The sequence below is a fragment of the Mesoplodon densirostris genome, chromosome 15 (assembly GCF_025265405.1).
Source record: "Mesoplodon densirostris isolate mMesDen1 chromosome 15, mMesDen1 primary haplotype, whole genome shotgun sequence".
In the NCBI taxonomy this organism is placed as follows: Eukaryota; Metazoa; Chordata; class Mammalia; order Artiodactyla; family Ziphiidae; genus Mesoplodon; species Mesoplodon densirostris.
The window spans coordinates 25,176,440-25,196,795 of NC_082675.1; the positions used below are offsets into that span (position 1 = coordinate 25,176,440).

General features: G+C 50.5%; 1 protein-coding gene and 3 gene segments (V, D, J or C); all 4 read left to right on the forward strand.

The window, feature by feature from the left end:
* Positions 1-695: 695 nt before the first annotated feature.
* On the forward strand, positions 696-7,058 carry LOC132502462 (immunoglobulin lambda-1 light chain-like). Its single transcript, XM_060118345.1, has 4 exons — positions 696-741; positions 887-1,210; positions 5,048-5,324; positions 6,998-7,058. Exons 1-4 carry the CDS (start codon positions 696-698, stop codon positions 7,056-7,058), a joined length of 708 nt encoding a protein of 235 aa, XP_059974328.1.
* A 331-nt stretch (positions 7,059-7,389) lies between these two features.
* LOC132502463 (immunoglobulin lambda variable 3-19-like) lies at positions 7,390-7,967 on the forward strand. The segment is given in 2 exon segments: positions 7,390-7,435; positions 7,582-7,967. Coding segments are annotated over 2 exon segments (432 nt in total).
* Positions 7,968-11,344: 3,377 nt separating this feature from the next.
* LOC132502464 (immunoglobulin lambda variable 4-3-like) lies at positions 11,345-12,544 on the forward strand. The segment is given in 3 exon segments: positions 11,345-11,390; positions 11,503-11,849; positions 12,476-12,544. Coding segments are annotated over 3 exon segments (462 nt in total).
* Positions 12,545-14,794: 2,250 nt separating this feature from the next.
* LOC132502465 (immunoglobulin lambda variable 2-14-like) lies at positions 14,795-19,202 on the forward strand. The segment is given in 3 exon segments: positions 14,795-14,840; positions 14,986-15,315; positions 18,916-19,202. Coding segments are annotated over 3 exon segments (663 nt in total).
* Positions 19,203-20,356: the final 1,154 nt, after the last annotated feature.

Consider the following 20,356-nt stretch of genomic DNA (forward strand, 5'->3'; position numbering starts at 1 on the left):
TGCCGATGCAGGGGATGCGGGTTCGAACCTCGGTCCGGGAAGATCCCACATGCCGCGGAGCGGCTCGGCCCGTGAGCCATGGCCCCTGAGCCTGCGCGTCCGGAGCATGTGCTCCGCAACGGGAGAGACCACAACAGTAAGAGGCCCGCGTACCTCAAAAAAAAAAAACAAAAAAACCACTGTAAATCAACTATCCTCGAAAAATAAAAATAAAAAATCTTTAACGAAATATAATAAAAACTCTGCCAGAGGTACATAACCAGTGTCCCTGTATCTGCTGCTGGAATTCTGGGCTCTCGCAGCAGCATGACCGTGGTCACGGCTGTGAGACCTTCCAGCACTGTCCAGCCCACCACACGATAACCTCATCCCCAGAGATGACGCCTGTTTGTCCCCAAGGCCCAAGGGGGAGCCCAGGAGCAAACTGAGGAGTGTGTGCACATGCTGGGGCAGGGGCAGCCTTTCTCACTCAGCACCAGAAAGAGTTCTGGGGACCTGGGCTCAGGCCTGGAACTCAGGTCCCACTTGAACTCCTCCTTGGATCCCAGCTGTTCTCTGCTCAGCAGGGAGCCAGTCACAAGGCCAAAGGTCTCAGGAAGGAGATTTGCATGAAGACACCCCTTCTGAGGATAAGAGAGGCCCAGAGGCCCCACCCCAGCTGTGAGCTCAGAGGCAGAGCTCGGGGCGTCTCCACCATGGCCTGGACCCGTCTCCTGCTCCCCCTCCTCACTCTCTGCACAGGTGCTGCCCCCAGGCTCAGCCCGAAAAGTGACCAGAGCTCAGCCTGTTCCAGACTTCAGCTCAGCACAGGAGCTGCTGCAGGGGGCATGAGGCTGCAGGGATGAGACCCTCTTCCTCACCCTCACTCTCCTCTCCTCTCTTGCAGGTTCTGTGACCTCTTCTCAGCTGGCTCAGCCACCAGCGGTGTCCGTGTCCTTAGGACAGACGGCCAGGATCACCTGCCAGGGAGACAACTTAGGAAGCTATTATGCTAGCTGGTACCAGCAGAAGCCAGGCCAGGCCCCTGTGCTGGTCATTTATGAGGATAGCAAGCGGCCCTCAGGGATCCCTGACCGATTCTCTGGCTCCAAATCAGGCAACACAGCCACCCTGACCATCAGCGGGGCCCAGGCCGAGGACGAGGCTGACTATTACTGTGCATCAGCTGACAGCAGTGGTGATCTTCACAGTGACACAGGCAGACGGGGAAGTGAGACACGAACCCCCTCCCCATCTGGCTCACACTGTCCTCCAGCCCCAGGAGGACTATGAACAAAACAGTGACAGGTCTGGCCTGGTTCCTCAAGATCTGAGACTCCAGGCTGCCCCTCCTCCCAGCCCTCCAGGCAGGCTCTGCACAGGGGGCTCAGGAGTGATTATGGGCTGGCAGGACCAGGCTGTCTCAGTGTCTCGGCAGTGGTGTTGACTTGAGGAAATAAGGACTGAATGAAGGACAGACAGAGAGGGCAGAGACCCAGTGCTAGTGGACCCTGGATGTCCACATGGTGCTGACTGGCCACTCAGGAGCCCAAATCTCTTGGATGCATGCCCAGAACCACCCTGCTCGTCAGAGCTCTGGAACCTCCAGGATCCCGTGACAACTGGGACTCAAAAAAGGCAAAGCAGCACCGTGGACAGAGTGGGGCCACCACGTCCCTCCTCCGGGCTCACCCACCTTACACCCATGTTGGAGCCCCTGGCATCTCCCAGCTGTGCCCTCCCTGGGAGGGCTGTCTTTGTAGAGACAGTTTCCCCAAGGTCGTGTCCCCTGATGCCATCTAAAAAAGCGTAAAACCATGTACAGAAAAGATTTAACTCTGATCAAGTACCTTTGTTGAAACTAAAAAAATATAAGAAAGAAAGAACATAGGGAGAAACAAAATATCCCATACCCAGCAAGGAAAGATTCACAATACCTGAATATCAAAAATTTCCTGTAAGGAATCAGAAAAATAAGAGTCAGAATAAGGACATAAATCAGGTAATCCAAACTTGCCCTGAATGGCCCAGATGATGTATTTGATAGACAAGGACACAAAAGCAACTTTTATAGTTATAGTCCATTTGTTCTTGAGGTTGAGGAATGATTGAACATGTTAAATGGAGACACAGGGTGTAAAAACCTGATCCACATTGAATTTCTGCAAATGAAAACTACAACATCTAAGATTACAATAAACTGAATGAGACTGAGACCACATACATGCTGCAGAAGATCACTGAACTTGATGAAATAGGAGCAGAAAGTATTCAAAATCAAACACAGACCTCCCCCCAAAAAATAATGAGAATTGTCATCCCCTGCCGAAAACCCACCCATGTGGCCTGAGAAAAAGTCTCCTCTTAGCAAATTTTGCCCATCATTTCAGGGTCTAGAATCTGACACAAGCTCAGTTTGATGAGTTTAGGAAAGTTAAGCTCCAGACCCAAGTGGCCTTAGAAAGACTAAGGAGGCCAGCAGGAGAGGGTGAGGGTGTCCATGGTGATCTGGAACAGAGCTCCTGAGACCTGGTGGGCGCACTGAATGGGTTGAGGGGCCCCACCGTCCAGTATGAACTCACCTTAAGTAATTACATCTGAATGGACCCTATTTGCAAATAAGGTCCCACTCTTGGGCACTGGTGGTTAGGACTTCAACCGGCAATTGTTAGAGGTCCTACAATATGTTCTGTGTTTTGGTGTGGCCAGAAAATTTTGTCAGTGGCAAATCCCAAACCCAAGACCTTTCCCTTCCATCCCATTCCTACATCCACTATTCCACTGTCTCTGCTTTCTATTAAGTGTATGGATAAGGATTAAGGATATTCATAGATGGAAGAGGAATAACTATTCTTGTGTGCTTCATACATATCAAGACCCATCTGCATTCTTCCTACTTATTAACTTGTTTAATCACAACTAATCAATGAACAAGCATCGCCATTATATCCCATCTTACAGATGCAGAAGCTGAGGCATGAAGGGCAGAGCAACTTGTTTCAAGTCAGAACTGGAACGGGGCAGACCCGGCAGCAAAGAGGTCCCTCCACCCGAGTTCCTGGACGTCCCCACCTTCCTGTGGCCTCTCACGGTGCTTCCCAAGCTAAGACATGGCCTTTCCTGAATGTGCTAGCAAGTTCTCCCTCCTATTTCAGACACAAGTGACTGACATTGTGACTTTGCAGTGCTGCCCTATCCATTACATGCACTATTTGAACCACATATGTAATTTTAAATTATCCAGTAAACACGTTTTAAAAATTAGGAGAAACCGATGCAGTTAGGTTCCATAATAGGTTTTGCTTAACTAAATTACTTGAAAATATCATTTCAATATGAATTAAATATAAAAATATTGATACATTCTACACTATACTATCCTAAATCTTTGAAATGTGCTGGGTATTTCAGATCTACAGCACATCTCACTGCGACCACCCACATTGCATGTTGAGAAGCCTCATTGGCTTGTGGCCACCATGTTGGACAGAGCAGGTGAGATGGATGAGGTTTCCTTGGGGTAACCGTGCCTGTAGTACATACTCACCACACCAAGAGGTGATGGAGGGTCCTAAGTCCACAGTCTTTGCTGGAGAGGAACTGCTGATCCATTTTCCACCCAGACCAGGGATATTGAGGGTACCTCAAAATGAAGAGATTTAATACATGTATCCGTGTGACCTCTTTCTCAAAGACAAGATAGTAAATACAACTACAATTTTAAAGGTGGTTCTGAATCGTTAAACACATTTTTATTATAGTCTGTAAAGTGAATGGCAATACTCGGTACATTTTTAGGTAAATAGTGTCACATCATCCCTTTCAGTAGGGAGATCATTTCCATAAACCCCACAAATCATAAAGTCATATTTTGTGAATAGATCTATATGGAAAGGTGAACCATAGGAATATTTTATTGACATTGGATACGGATCACCTGAATACAGAAGAGAGGGTGGTGACAGGAGGGGCTCAGGAGGCCTGGAGTGATGATGGAGGAAAGTATTGGGGGTTTTGAGGGGGCAGGGTGGGGAGCGGGCTGAAAGGTCAGGCTCTGAAGTCAGTCCCTTGGATGGAATCTTGACCCATGCATCCTTGTCTGGAGGAATCTGGGAAAATCATTTACACTCCCAATGATGACTCCCCCTCTTTAGACTGGGGTGAGGTTGTGCCTTCAGCAGAGGGCGCTGTGGGATTATTATGATGCCAGGTGAGGTGCTGCAGGAAACTCACCGAGGGTCTGGCATATACTGGGGGCTCAAAAGTTGTCATTCTAGGGCTTACCCGGTGGCGCAGTGGTTGAGAGCCCGCCTGCCGATGCAGGGGACACGGGTTCGTGCCGCGGTCCGGGAGGATCCCACATTCCGCGGAGAGGCTGGGTCCGTGAGCCGTGGCTGCTGAGCCTGTGTGTCCGGAGCCTGTGCTCCGCAACGGGAGAGGCCACAACAGTGAGAGGCCCGCGTACCGAAAAAAATAAATAAATAAATAAATAAAATAAAGTTGTCATTCTATTAAAGTAGCTATATGTTTAGGAAGACGCCCATCTTGGGGGCACCAAGGGGCCCTTTGGGGCCTGGCTGGCACCCTCATAGGTCCAAGTTCCCTTGGGAGGGCTCAAGTGCAAAGGGCATGACTGACGCTTCTTTGAAGACACTTCTCTTGAGGAGAGTAAATCTGTCTCTGAAACCCACACGAGGCCCTTCTTCTGACCCCAGGGAGTCCCCAGCGTGAGGCCCCTGGGCTCAGGGCTCAGCCAGGAGCTGAGACAAAGGATGGGGAGGGAGGAGTAGATTTGCATTCACTGCTCCTCCCTTTTCGAGCTGCAAGGGGAGAGGATAAGACAGAGAGTTGGAGAGGCCAGTCCAGGTGGGCAGCCTCAGTGCAGAGCTCGCAGAAGGACCTCCCACCATGACCTGGGTGCCTTTCTACCTCCTGTCCCTCCTGGTTCAACACAGGTCAGAGTGGCCCAGGGACTCGGGGGCCTCCCAGCCCCTCCCTCCAGCACAGTCCTGAGGGTCACCTGCCCAGTGTCAGTGGCATCAGCCAAACCTTGCATTTCTGTCTGCAGGTCTCTGTTCTCTGCCTGTGCTGACCCAGACCCCGTCTGCATCTTCTTCCCTGGGAGGCTTGGCCAAGTTCACCTGCACCCTGAGCAGCGAGCACAGCACGTACTTCATTTACTGGTATCAACAGAGAGTAGGGCAGGCCCCTAGGTATCTGATGAAGCTGACCAGTGACGGAAGTGTCACCAAGGGGGATGGGATCCCCGACCGCTTCTCAGGCTCCAGCTCTGGGGCTGACCGCTACCTGACCATCGCCAACATCCAGTCTGAGGACGAGACTGAGTATATCTGTGGTGTCAGCTATAAAACTGACGGCCAATATGGATACCACAGTGACCCAGACAAAGGGGAAATGAGGCCAAAACCTCCCTCCCATGCCCTCCATCCCACGGCACCAGGGAGAGCTGTTCCCTGTCTGTCCCAGGAGTCCTGACCTTTGAATCTTCCCCTTGTAAACCCCTCACCCTCAACTTCCCTCCGAGTAAACCTAACCCCATGTAGGTCCCACCACAATCACATGCCCTGGGGCCTGCGCTGCTAAGAAGTGAAGACAGCAGGAGCCTGTGACGGACACACAGAGGGACACACGGCAGGATGTGAGGACAAGGATGGAAAAGGGAAGACGATGAGACCATAACCTGCTGTGCTTAGATGGCGACCCACCAGGGAGGGGTCTGCCCCTATGGACTCGATCAGAGAGAGATGGATACCCATTCGAGGGCATCTCTCTGGTCAAGGTCATAATAGGGTCAGGGTCTGGGTGAGAACATTGTCAGCCTGTCTGTGAAAGGGACTGATGAGCAGCGTGGAGGATGGTATCTCCTCCCAGGTTGGTCCGCACCTGTGGACATAGGATTAGTGACCTTATAAGAAGAGACCAGAAACACACCCCCAACCCTGAGTGACCCACTGAGACAGACCATCTAAAGACAGAGCCAGAAAGTGCCTTCAGGGAGCCGGGGGAGAGCTTGCACTGAAAACAATGTTAGGGCATCTCGATCACGGACTTCTGACCTCCAGAAGCATGGAAAGTAAATTTGTGGTGTTTAAGCAACATGTGGGTGGTATTTTTCCATGGCTGCCTGAGCTGACTAAGACAGGAGCTGGGAACACTTGCGTGTAGGTGTTTATGGGAGCATTAGTCTTCATTCCTCTGAAATAAAATCCCAAGGGTACACTTCCTAGATTGTACAGTAATTGCATGTTTAGTTTCATAGTAGCTGCAAAGCTGTTTTCTAGGGTGGCTGTTCCACTTTATATTCCTACCAGCAACACCTGAGCTACCAGTCCCTCTGCTGCGCAGCCAGCGTTGGTTTTCCCACTGTTTTTTACTTTAGTCTATCGGCTCCATTCTGACTGGTGTGTACTGGCAACTCTTTAGGGTGTGACTGACATTCCCCTAACGACTCACGGGGACCATCTTTCCGTGTGTTCATCGGACATCTGTACATTCCCGAAAAAATGTCTGTTCACATCATTTCCCAAATTCCACTTGCATTTTACTTGTTTTGTTTATTGATTAGTTTTGACACATTTTTTTAATGTATATACAAGTGTTTTGATGAATATGTGAGTGGAAAGTATTTTCTCCCACTTTACTGGATTTTTCAACACCATAAAAAGGACTTTTATAGACCAAATGCTTTTCATTTGAGTACATTTCAATTTATCATCTTCCTTTTACAAATCATGCATGTATTGTCAAGTCCAAGAATTCTTGCCTAGGTCTAGATAAGGAAGCCATTTTTCCTTTATTTTAAAAAACATAAAATGAAAAAGAATATATATGTTGATTTGAATCACTTAGCTGTGCACCTAAAACTAAAACAACAGTGTAAATCAACTATACTTCGAAAAAGAAAAGCAAAAAACTTTAAAGAAATTTAATAAAAACTCTGCCAGAGGTACATGACCAGTGTCCCTGTATCTGCTGCTGGAATTCTGGGCTCTCGCAGCAGCATGACCGTGGTCCCCGCGGTGCCAGCTTCAGGCACTGTCCAGCCTACCACACGATAACCTCATCCGCAGAAGGACGCTTTTGTGTCCCCAAGGCCCAGGGGGGAGCCCAGGAGCAGACTGGGAGGTGTGTGCACATGCTGGGGCAGGGGCAGCCTTTCTCCCTCAGCACCAGAGAGAGTTGTGGGGACCTGGGCTCAGGCCTGGAACTCAGGTCCCACTTGAACTCCTCCTTGGATCCCAGCTGTTCTCTGCTCAGCAGGGAGCCGGTCACAAGGCCAAAGGTGGCAGGAAAGAGATTTGCATGAGGACACCCCTTCTGAGGATAAGAGAGGCCCAGAGGCCCCACTCCAGCTGTGAGCTCAGAGGCAGAGCTCGGGGCATCTCCACCATGGCCTGGACCCCTCTCCTGCTCCCCCTCCTCACTCTCTGCACAGGTGCTGCCCCCAGGCTCAGCCCGAAAAGTGACCAGAGCTCAGACTAGTCCAGAACTTCAGCTCAGCACAGGAGCTGCTGCAGGGGGCATGAGGCGACAGGGATGAGACCCTCTTCCTCACCGTCACTCTCCTCTCCTCTCTTGCAGGTTCTGTGGCCTCTTCTCAGCTGACTCAGCCACCTGCGGTGTCCATGTCCTTGGGACAGACGGCCAGGATCACCTGCCAGGGAGACAACTTAGGAAGCTATTATGCTTACTGGTACCAGCAGAAGCCAGGCCAGGCTCCTGTGCTGGTCATTTATAGGAATAGCAACCGGGCCTCAGGGATCCCTGACCGATTCTCTGGCTCCAAATCAGGCAACACAGCCAACCTGACCATCAGCGGGGCCCAGGCCGAGGACGAGGCTGACTATTACTGTGCATCAGCTGACAGCAGTGATTATCCTCACAGTGACACAGGCAGACGGGGAAGTCAGACACAAACCCCCTCGCTGTCTGGCTCACACTCTCCTCCAGTCCCAGGAGGACTATGAACAAAACAGTGACAGGTTTGGCCTGGTTCCTCAAGATCTGAGACCCCCAGGCTGCCCCTCCTCCCAGCTCTCCAGGCAGGCTCTGCACAGGGGGCTCAGGAGTGATTATGGGCTGGCAGGACCAGGCTGTCTCAGTGTCTCGGCAGTGGTGTTGACTGGAGGAAATAAGGCCTGAATGAAGGACAGACAGAGAGGGCAGAGACCCAGTGCTAGTGGACCCTGGATGTCCACATGGTGCTGACTGGCCACTCATGAGCCCAAATCTCTTGGATGCATGCCCAGAACCACCCAGCTCATCAGAGCTCTGGAAACTACAGTATCCCGTGACAACCTGGACACCAAACATGGCAAAGCAGAACAGTGGACAGAGTGGGGGCCACCATGTCCCTACCCGGGCTCACCCACCTCAAACCCAGTTGGGGCCCCTGGCAGCTCCCAGCTGTGCCCTCCCTGGGGAGGGCTGTCATTGTAGAGACAGTCCCCCCAAGGTCGTGTCCCCTGGTACCATCTAAAAAAGTGTGAAAGCAAGTACAGAAAGGATTTAACTCTGACCAAGTACCTTTGCTGAAACTAAAAAACATAAGAAAGAAAGAACATAGGGAAAAACAAAATATCCCATACCCAGCAAGGAAAGATTCACAATACCTGAATATCAAAAATTTCCTGTAAGGAATGAGAAAAATAAGAGTCAGAATAAGTACAAAAATCAGTTAATCCAAACTTGCCCTGAATGGCCCAGATGATGTATTTGATAGACAAGGACACAAAAGCAACTTTTATAGTTATAGTCCATTTGTTCTTGAGGTTGAGGAATGATTGAACATGTTAAATGGAGACACAGGGTGTAAAAACCTGATCCACATTGAATTTCTGCAAATGAAAACTACAACATCTGAGATTAAAATAAACTGGATGAGACTGAGAGCACATAGATGCTGCAGAAGAAGATCACTGAACTTGATGAAATAGCAGTAGAAACTATTCAAAACCAAACACAAGCCCCCCAAAAAATGATGAGAGATGTCATACCCTTCCCAAAGGCCACCCATGTGGCCTGAGAAAAAGTCTCCTCTTAACAAATTTTGCCCATCATTCCACGGTCTAGAGTCTGACACAAGCTCAGTTTGATGAGTTTAGGAAAGTTAAGCTCTAGACCCAAGTGGCCTTAGAAAGACTAAGGAGGCCAGCAGGAGAGGGTGAGGGTGTCCATGGTGACCTGGAACAGAGCTCCTGAGACCTGGTGGACTCACTGAATGGGTTGAAGGGCCCCTCAAGCCAGTATGAACTCACCTTAAGTAATTACATCAGAATGGACCTTATTTCCAAATAAGATCCCACTCTTGGGCACTGGTGGTTAGGACTTCAACTGGCAATTGTTAGAGGTCCTACAATATGTTTGTGTATTTTGGTGTGGCCAGAAAATTTTGTCAGTGGCAAATCCCAAGCCCAAGACTTTTCCCTTCCATCCCATTCCTACATCCACTATTCCACTGTCTCTGCTTTCTATTAAGTGTATGGATAAGGATTAAGGATATTCATAGATGGAAGAGGAGTAAATATTCATGTGTGCTTAATACATATCAAGACCCATCTGCGTTCTTCCTACTTATTAACTTGTTTAATCATAACTAATCAATGAACAAGCATCACCATTATATCCCATCTTACAGATGCGGAAGCTGAGGCATGAAGGGCAGAGCAACTTGTTTCAAGTCAGAACTGGAACGGGGCAGACCCGGCAGCAAAGAGGTCCCTCCTCCCGAGTTCCTGGACTTCCCCACCTTCCTGTGGCCTCTCACGGTGCTTCCCAAGCTAAGACATGGCCTTTCCTGAATGTGCTAGCAAGTTCTCCCTCCTATTTCAGACACAAGTGACTGACATTGTGACTTTGCAGTGCTGCCCTATCCATTACATACACTATTTGAACCACATATGTAATTTTAAATTATCCAGTAAACACGTTTTAAAAATTAGGGGAAACCGATGCAGTTAGATTCCATAATAGGTTTTGCTGAACTAAATTACTTGAAAATATCATTTCCAATAGAATTAAATTTAATAATATTGATACATTCTACACTACACTATCCTAAATCTTTGAAATGTGCTGGGTATTTCAGATCTACAGCATATCTCACTGCGACCACCCACATTGCACGTTCAGCAGCCTCATTGGCTTGTGGCCACCATGTTGGACAGAGCAGGTGAGATGGATGAGGTTTCCTTGGGGTAACCGTGCCTGTAGTACATACTCACCACACCGAGAGGTGACGGAGGGTCCAAAGCCCAGAGTCTTTGCTGGAGAGGAACTGCTGATCCATTTTCCACCCAGACCAGGATATTGACGGTACCTCAAAATGAGGAGATTTAATATATGTATCCGTGTGACTTCTTTCTCAATGGCAATATAGTAAATAAAACTACAATTTTAAAGGTGGTTCTGAATCGTTAAACACATTTTTATTATAGTCTGTGAAATGAATGACAATAGTCTACATTTTTCAGTAAATAGTGTCACGTCATCCCTTTCAGTAGGGAGATCATTTCCATAAACACCACAAATCATAAAGATGTACTTTGCGAATAGATCTAGATGGAAAGGTGGACCATAAAGAATTTTTTGTTGACATTGGATACGGATCACCTGAATACAGGGGAGAGGTTGGTGACAGGAGGGGCTCAGGAGTCCTAGGGTATGGATGGAGGAAACTATGGGGGGTTTAGAGGGGGCAGGGTGGGGAGGGGGCTGAAAGGTCAGGCTCTGAAGTCAGTCCCTTGGATGGAATCTTGACCCATGCAGCCCTGCCTAGGAGAATCTGGAAAATCATTTACCCTGCCAATAAGGGCTCCTCCTCATTAGACTGGGGAGAGGTTGTGCCTTCAGCAGAGGGCGCTGTGGGATTATTATGATGCCAGGTGAGGTGCTGCAGGCAACTCACCAAGGGTCTGGCATATACTGGGGGCTGCAAAGTGGTCATTTTAGTAAAGTAGCTACATGTGTAGGAAGACATCAATCCTGGGGGCACCAGGTGGCACTGTGGGTCCTGGCTGGGACCCTCATAGGTCCAAGTCCCCTGGGGAGGGCTCAAGTGCAAAGGGCATGACTGACGCTTCCTTGAAGACACTTCTCTTGAGGAGAGTAAATCTGTCTCTGAAACCCACACGTGGCCCTTCTTCTGACCCCAGGGAGTCCCCAGCGTGAGGCCCCTGGGCTCAGAGCTCAGCCAGGAGCTGAGACACAGGATGGGGAGGGAGGAGTAGATTTGCCTTCACTGCTCCTCCCTTTTTGAGCTGCAAGGGGAGGGTAAGACAGAGACCTGGAGAGGCCAGTCCAGCTGGGCAGCCTCAGTGCAGAGCTCGCAGAAGGACCTCCCACCATGACCTGGGTGCCCTTCTACCTCCTGCCCCTCCTGTTCAACGCAGGTCACAGTGGCCCAGGGACTCGGGGCCTCCCTGCCCCTCCCTCCAGCACAGTCCTGAGGGTCACCTGCCCAGTGTCAGTGCCATCAGCCAACCCTTGCATTTCTGTCTGCAGGTCTCTGTGCTGTGCCTGTGCTGAACCAGACCCCGTCTGCATCTTCTCCCCTTGGAAGCTCGGCCAAGCTCACCAGCACCCTGAGCAGTGAACACACCACGTACTACATTGCGTGGTATCAACAGAGAGTAGGGCAGGCCCCTAGGTATCTGATGAAGCTGACCAGTGACGGAAGCGTCACCAAGGGGGATTGGATCCCCGACTGCTTCTCAGTCTCCAGCTCTGGGGCTGACCGCTACCTGACCATCGCCAACATCCAGTCTGTGGACGAGACTGAGTATATCTGTGGTGTCAACTATAAATCTGGTGGCCAATATGGATACCACAGTGACACAGACAAAGAGGAAGTGAGGCCAAAACTTCCCTCCCGTGCCCTCCGTCCCACGGCACCAGGGTGGGTCTGTCCCCAGTGTCCTGACCTTTGAATCTTCCCCTTACAAACCCCTCACCCCCAACCTCTCCCCGAGTCACCCCCAGGGAGACGCAGACACACGTTAAAATTTAAGTGGTTTTGACGAGGTGAGATTCTGGTTCTTCCTCACAGGCCTGTGTGGGCAATGCTGGGAGAGACCAGCCCAGCCCAGGGCGGAACAGGACACTGGGAATGGGCTGAGGGGAGATGACCCTTTCCCCAGTAGCCCCCAGGCCCTGTGCTCCAAGTCTCTAAGGGAAGGAACACAGATCTTGGCGTCCAGAGGCGATATGCAGGTCATGGTACCAAGTGTCCTGACTTGGGTGCCCCGTGTGCAGAGCAGGACCCTGGCCAGGACTGAGGGCTCAGCAGGAAGCACTGGGCCTCTGGGGAGGGAGGATGAGAAACTTGATCCCAAGGTGGGTGCAGAGCTGGGTCCTTAGGGAGTCAGGGGGCGGTGAGGGGGTCTGTGGCAGTACAGACTTGGAGCTTGGCCGGGCTTCTCCTGCTGGAGAAGGGTCTCAGCTTTGGTGACAAGAATTGCTCCCCTTTCGCCCACAGGACGTTCTAGGGACCGGCCAGCACAATGTCCGCTGGGACAGCAGCAGGGATGGGGAATGGGGATGCTGAGCTGGAGAATATGGTCCCCTTAGGGCAGTCGGACCCCCAGTGACTGAGGCCTGAGAGGCAAAGTCCAGGATCTGTCCGTGGCCTGGAGGACTCCATCGGGGCAGGAGAGGAAGAGGGGGCTGGTCTTCGCAGGAGGGATGACAGGGGGCCGGGGGCAGGACTGGACAGGACATCAGGGCTCCGTGCTGCAGTGACCTCTGTCCCCGACTCACCGGGACTCACAGGGGACACAGGTCCCTCTCTGTCACCCCGTCTGGGAAAGGGTTGTCCTCTCCAAGGCTTTGCTGTGATTTTGTCCCAAACAAGGCCTCCTGCAGTTCCCTCTAGTGGAGAGTGTCCTGCTCCCCTTACACTGTAGGAAAGGGAACCAGGAGGATGGCACTGAGTAAGCCCATCGCCATGCAGGTCCCACCACATCCACACGCCCCAGGGCCTGTGTTGCTAAGAAGTGAAGACAGCAGGAGCCTGTGACGGACACACAGAGGGACACACGGCAGGATGTGAGGACAAGGATGGAAAAGGGAAGACGATGAGACCATACCCTGCTGTGCTTAGATGGCGACCCACCAGGGAGGGGTCTGCCCCTATGGACTCGATCAGAGAGAGATGGACACCCATTCGAGGGCATCTCTCTGGTCAAGGTCATAATAGGGTCAGGGTCTGGGTGAGAACACTGTCATCCTGTCTGTGAAACGGACTGATGAGCAGGATGGAGGACGGTATCTCCTCCCAGGTTGGTCCGCACCTGTGGACATAGGATTAGTGACCTTATAAGAAGAGACCAGAAACACACCCCCAACCCCGAGTGAGCCACTGAGACAGACCATCTAAGGACAGAGCCAGAAAGTGCCTTCAGGGAGCCGGGGGAGAGCTTGCACTGAAAACAATGTTAGGGCATCTCGATCACGGACTTCTGACCTCCAGAAGCATGGAAAGTAAATTTGTGGTGTTTAAGCAACATGTGGGTGGTATTTTTCCATGGCTGCCTGATCTGACTAAGACAGGAGCTGGGAACACTTGCGTGTAGGTGTTTATGGGAGCATTCGTCTTCTTTCTCTGAAATAAAATCCCAAGGGTACAATTCCTAGATTGTTCAGTAATTGCATGTTTAGTTTCATAGTAGCTGCAAAGCTGTTTTCTAGGGTGGCTGTACCACCTTATATTCCTACTAGCAACACCTGAGCGACTGGTCCCTCTGCTGCGCAGCCAGCATTGGTTTTGCCACTGTTTTTTACTTTAGCCCATCGGCTCCATTCTGACTGGTGTGTAGTGGCGACTCTTTAGGGTGTGACTGACATTCCCCTAACGACTCACGGGGACCATCTTCCCGTGTGCTCATCGGACATCTGTACACTCCCGAAAAAATGTCTGTTCACATCATTTCCCAAATTCCACTTGCATTTTAGTTGTTTTGTTTATTGATTAGTTTTGACACATTTTTAAATGTATATACAAGTGTTTTGATGAATATGTGAGTGGAAAGTATTTTCTCCCACTTTCCTGGATTTTTCAACTCCATAAAAAGGACTTTTATAGAACAAATGCTTTTCATGTGAATACATTTCAATTTATCTTCTTCCTTTTACAAATCATGCATGTATTGTGAAGTCCAAGAAGTCTTGCCTTTGTCTAGATAAGGAAGCCATTTTTCCTTTTTTTTTTAAATATAAAATGAAAAAGGATATATATGTTGATTTGAATCACTTTGCTGTGCACATGAAACTAAAACAACATTGTAAATCAACTATACTTCGAAAAATAAAAATAAAAAAACTTTAAAGAAATATAATAAAAACTCTGCCAGAGGTACATGACCAGTGTCCCTGTATCTGCTGCTGGAATTCTGGGCTCTCGCAGCAGCATGACCGTGGTCCCCACAGTGCCAGCTTCCAGCACTGTCCAGCCCACCACAAGATAACCTCATCCCCAGAGAGGATGCCTGTGTGTCTCCAAGGCCCAGGGGGGAGCCCAGGAGGAGACTGGGAGGTGTGTGCACATGCTGGGGCAGGGGCAGCCTTTCTCTCTAAGCACCAGAAAGATTTCTGGGGACCGGGGCTCAGGCCTGGAACTCAGGTCCCTGTTTAACTCCTCCTTGGATCCCAGCTGTTCTCTGCTCAGCAGGGAGCCAGTCACAAGGCCAAAGGTGGCAGGAAGGAGATTTGCATGAAGACACCCCTTCTGAGGATATGAGAGGCCCAGAGGCCCCACCCCAGCTGTGAGCTCAGAGGCAGAGCTCGGGGCATCTCCACCATGGCCTGGACACCTCTCCTGCTCCCCCTCTTCACTCTCTGCACAGGTGCTGCCCCCAGGATCAGCCCGAAAAGTGACCAGAGCTCAGCCTGGTCCAGACTTCAGCTCAGCACAGGAGCTGCTACAGGGGGCATGAGGCTGCAGGGATGAGACCCTCTTCCTCACCCTCACTCTCCTCTCCTCTCTTGCAGGTTCTGTGGCCTCTTCTCAGCTAACTCAGCCACCTGCGGCATCCGTGTCCTTAGGACAGACGGCCAGGATCACTTGCCAGGGTGACAGTTCAGGAAGCTATTATGCTAGCTGGTACCAGCAGAAGTCAGGCCAGGCCCCTGTGCTGGTCATTTATAGGAATAGCAACCGGGCCTCAGGGATCCCTGACCGATTCTCTGGCTCCAAATCAGGGAACACAGCCACCCTGACCATCAGCAGAGCCCAGGCCGAGGACGAGGCTGACTATTACTGTGGTACTGGTACTGGTTACAGCAGTGGTGATCTTCACAGTGACACAGGCAGACGGGGAAGTGAGACACAAACCCCCTCACCGTCTGGCTCACACTGTCCTCCAGTCCCAGAAGGACTATGAACAAAACAGTGACAAGTCTGGCCTGGTTCCTCAAGATCTGAGCCCCCCAGGCTGCCCCTCCTCCCAGCTCTCCAGGCGGGCTCTGCACAGGGGGGTCAGGAGTGATTATGGACGGCCTGGACCAGGCTGTCTCAGTGTCTGGGCTGTGGGGTTGACTTGAGGAAATAAGGCCTGAATGAAGGACAGACAGAGAGGGCAGAGACCAGTGCTAGTGGACCCTGGATGTCCACATGGTGCTGACTGGCCACTCATGAGCCCAAATGTCTTGGATGGATGCCTAGAACCATCCAGCTCGTCAGAGCTCTGGAACCTCCAGGATCCCGTGACACGCTGGAACCCCGGACAAGGCAAAGCAGCACAGTGGAGAGAGTGGGGTCACCACGTCCCTCCTTCGGGTTCACCCACCTCACACACATGCTGGAGCCCCTGGCAGCACCCAGCTGTGCCCTCCCTGGTGAGTGCTGTCGTAGAGACAGTTCCCCCAAGGTCGTGTCCCCTGGTTCCATCTAAAAATGTGTAAAAGCAATTACAGAAAGGATTTAACTGTGACCAAGTACCTTTGTTGAAACTAAAAAAAAATAAGAAAGAAAGAACATAGGGAGAAACAAAATAGCCCATGTCCAGCAAGGGAAGATTCACAATACCTGAATATGAAAAATTTCCTGTAAGGAATCAGAAAAATAAGAGTCAGAATAAGTAGAAAATTCAGTTAATCAAAACTTGCCCTGAATGGCCCAGAAGATGTATTTCATAGTCAAGGACAGAAAAGCAACTTTTATAGTTATAGTCCATTTGTTCTTGAGGTTGAGGAAAGATGGAACATGTTAAATGGAGACATAGAGTGTAAAAACCTGAACCAGATTGGATTCCTCCAAATGAAAACTACAACATCTGAGATTAAAATAACCTGGATGAGACAGAGAGTACATAGATGCAGCTGAGGGTCACTGAACTTAATGAAATAGCAGTAGAAACTATTCAAAATCAAACACAGATCCCCCCCCCCAAAAATGATGAGAGATGTCATCCCCTGTCCAAAACCCACCCATGTGGCCTGAGAAAAAGTCTCCTCTTAACAAATTTTGCCCATCATTCCATGGTCTAGATTATGACACAAGCTCAGTTTGATGAGTTTAGGACAGTTAAACTCCTGACCCAAGTGGCCTTAGAAAGACTAAGGAAGCCAGCAGAAGAGGGTGAGGGTGTCCATGGTGACCTGGAACAGAGCTCCTGAGACCTGGTGGGCACACTGAATGGGTTGAGGGGCCCCTCAATCCAGTATGAACTCACCTTAAGTAATTACATCTGAATGGACCCTATTTCCAAATAAGGTCCCACTTTTGAGCACTGGTGGTTAGGACTTCAACTGGCAATTGTTAGAGGTCCTACAATATGTTTGTGTAGTTTGGTGTGGTCAGAAAATTTTGTCAGTGGCAAATCCCAAGCCCAAGACTTTTCCCTTCCATCCCATTCGTACATCCACTATTCCACTGTCTCTGCTTTCTATTAAGTGTTTGGATAAGGATTAAGGATATTCATAGATGGAAGAGGAGTAAATATTCATGTGTACTTAATACATATCAAGACCCATCTGTGTTCTTCCTACTTATTAACTTGTTTAATCAGAACTAATCAATGAACAAGCATCCCCATTATATCCCATCTTACAGATGCAGAAGCTGAGGCATGAAGAGCAGAGCAACGTGTTTCAAGTCAGAACTGGAACGGGGCAGACCCGGCAGCAAAGAGGTCCCTCCACCCGAGTTCCTGGACTTTCCCACCTTCCTGTGGCCTCTCATGGTGATTCCAAAGCTAAGACATGACCTTTCCTGAATGTGCTAGCAAGTTCTCCCTCCTATTTCAGACACAAGTGACTGACATTGTGACTTTGCACTGCTGCCCTATCCATTACATACACTATTTGAACGACATATGTAATTTTACATTATCCAGTAAACACTTTTTAAAAATTAGGGGAAACCGATGCAGTTAGATTCCATAATAGGTTTTGCTGAACTAAATTACTTGAAAATATCATTTCAATATGAATTAAATATAAAAATATTGATACATTCTACACTACACTATCTTAAATCTTTGAAATGTGCTGGGTATTTCAGATCTACAGCACATCTCACTGCGACCACCCACATTGCATGTTCAGCAGCCTCATTGGCTTGTGGCCACCATGTTGGACAGAGCAGGTGAGATGGATGAGGTTTCCTTTGGGTAACCGTGCCTGTAGTACATACTCTCCACACCAAGAGGTAATGAAGGGTCCAAAGCCCAGAGTCTTTGCTGGAGAGGAACTGCTAATGCATTTTCCACCCAGACCAGGATATTGACGGTACCTCAAAATGAGGAGATTAAATACATGTATCTGTGTGACTTCTTTCTCAAACGCAAGATAGTAAATACAACTACAATTTTAAAGGTGGTTCTGAATCGTTAAACATATTTTTATTACAGTCTGTGAAATGAATGACAATAGTCTGTACATTTTTCAGTAAATAGTGTCACATCATCCCTTTCAGTAGGGAGATCATTTCCATAAACCCCACAAGTCATAAAGTTATATTTTGTGAATAGATCTAGATGGAAAGGTGGACCTTAAGGAATATTTTATTGACATTGGATACAGATCACCTGAATACAGAAGAGAGGGTGGTGACTGTAGGGGCTATGGAAGCCTGGAGTAAGGATGGAGGAAACTTTGGGGGTTTTGAGGGTGCAGGGTGGGGAGCGGGCTGAAAGGTCAGGCTCTGAAGTCAGTCCCTTGGATGGAATCTTGACCCATGCAGCCCTGCCTGGGAGAATCTGGGAAAATCATTTACCTTCCCTGTAAGGGCTCCTCCTCATGAGACTGGGGAGAGGTTGTGCCTTCAGCAGAGGGCGCTGTGGGATTATTATGATGCCAGGTGAGGTGCTGCAGGCAACTCACCAACGGTCTGGCATATACTGGGGGCTGCAAAGTGGTCATTTTAGTAAAGTAGCTACATGTGTAGGAAGACATCAATCCTGGGGGCACCAGGTGGCACTGTGGGTCCTGGCTGGGACCCTCATAGGTCCAAGTCCCCTGGGGAGGGCTCAAGTGCAAAGGGCATGACTGACACTTCCTTGAAGACACTTCTCTTGAGGAGAGTAAATCTGTCTCTGAAACCCACACGTGGCCCTTCTTCTGACCCCAGGGAGTCCCCAGCGTGAGGCCCCTGGGCTCAGGGCTCAGCCAGGAGCTGAGACACAGGATGGGGAGGGAGGAGTAGATTTGCCTTCACTGCTCCTCCCTTTTTGAGCTGCAAGGGGAGGGCAAGACAGAGACCTGGAGAGGCCAGTCCAGCTGGGCAGCCTCAGTGCAGAGCTCGCAGAAGGACCTCCCACCATGACCTGGGTGCCCTTCTATCTCCTGCCCCTCCTGGTTCAACACAGGTCAGAGTGGCCCAGGGACTCGAGGCCTCCCAGCCCCTCCCTCCAGCACAGTCCTGAGGGTCACCTGCCCAGTGTCATTGCCTTCAGCCAATATTTGCATTTCTGTCTGCAGGTCTCTGTGCTCTGCCTGTGCTGACACACACCCCGTCTGCATCTTCTTCCCTGGGAGGCTTGGCCAAGCTCACTTGCACACTCAGCAGTGACCACAGCACATACTACATTGAGTGGTACCAACAGAGAGTAGGGCAGGCCCCTAGTTATCTGATGAAGCTGACCAGTGGCGGAAGCGTCACCAAGGGGGATGGGATCCCCAACCACTTCTCAGTCTCCAGCTCTGGGGCTGACCGCTACCTGACCATCGCCAACATCCAGTCTGAGTACGAGTGGTGTCAACTATAAAACTGATGGCCAATATGGATACCACAGTGACCCAGACAAAGGGGAAGTGAGGCCAAAACCTCCCTCCCATGCCCTCCGTCCCATGGCACCAGGGTGAGCTGCTCCCTGTCTGTCCCCGGAGTCCTGACTTTGAGTCTTCCCCTTGCAAAACCCTCACCCCCAACCACTCCCCGAGTCACCCCCAGGGAAACGCAGACACACGTTAAAATTTAAGTGGTTTTGACGAGGTGGGATTCTGGTTCCTCCTCACAGGCCTTTGTGGGCAATGCTGGGAGAGACCAGCCCAGCCCAGGGCGGAACAGGACACTGAGAAAGGGCTGAGCTGAGATGACCCTGTCCCCAGTAGCCCCCAGGCCCTGTGCTCCAAGTCTCTCAGGGAAGCAACATGGATCATGGCGTCAAGAGGCCACATGCAGGTCATGGTACTAAGTGTCCTGACATTGGTGCCCCGGGTGCAGAGCAGGACCCTGGCCAGGACTGAGGCCTCAGCCGTAAGCACTGGGCCTCTGGGGAGGGAGGATGGGAACCTTGACCCCATGGTGGGTGCAGAGCTGGGTCCTTAGGGAGTCAGGCGGCGGTGAGGGTGTCTGTGGTAGTACAGACTTGGAGCTTGGCCAAACTTCTCCTGCTGGGGAAGGGTCTCAGCTTTGGTGCCAAGAATGGCTCCCAATTCACCCACAGGACTTTCTAGGGACCGGCCAGCACCACGTTCCCTGGGACAGCAGCAGGGTTGGGAATGGGGATGCTGAGCTGGAGAATATGGTCCCCTTAGTGCAGTCGGACCCCCAGTGACTAAGGCCTGAGAGGCAAAGTCCAGGATCTGTCCGTGGCCTGGAGGACTCCATGGGGGCAGGAGGGGAGGAGGGGGCTGGTCTTCGTGGGAGGGATGACAGGGGGCCGGGGGCAGGACTGGACAGGATATCAGGGCTCCGTCCTGCAGTGACCTCTGTCCCCGGCTCTGCCGGGACTCATAGGGTACACAGGGCCCTCTCCTGTCACCCCACCACGGAAAGGGTTGTTCTCTCCAAGGGTTTGCTGTGATTTTGTCCCAAACAAGGACTCCTGCAGGTCCCTCTAGGGGAGAGTGTCCTTCTCCCCTTACACTGTAGGAAAGGGAGCCTGGAGGATGGCAGTGAGTAAATCCACCCCCATGT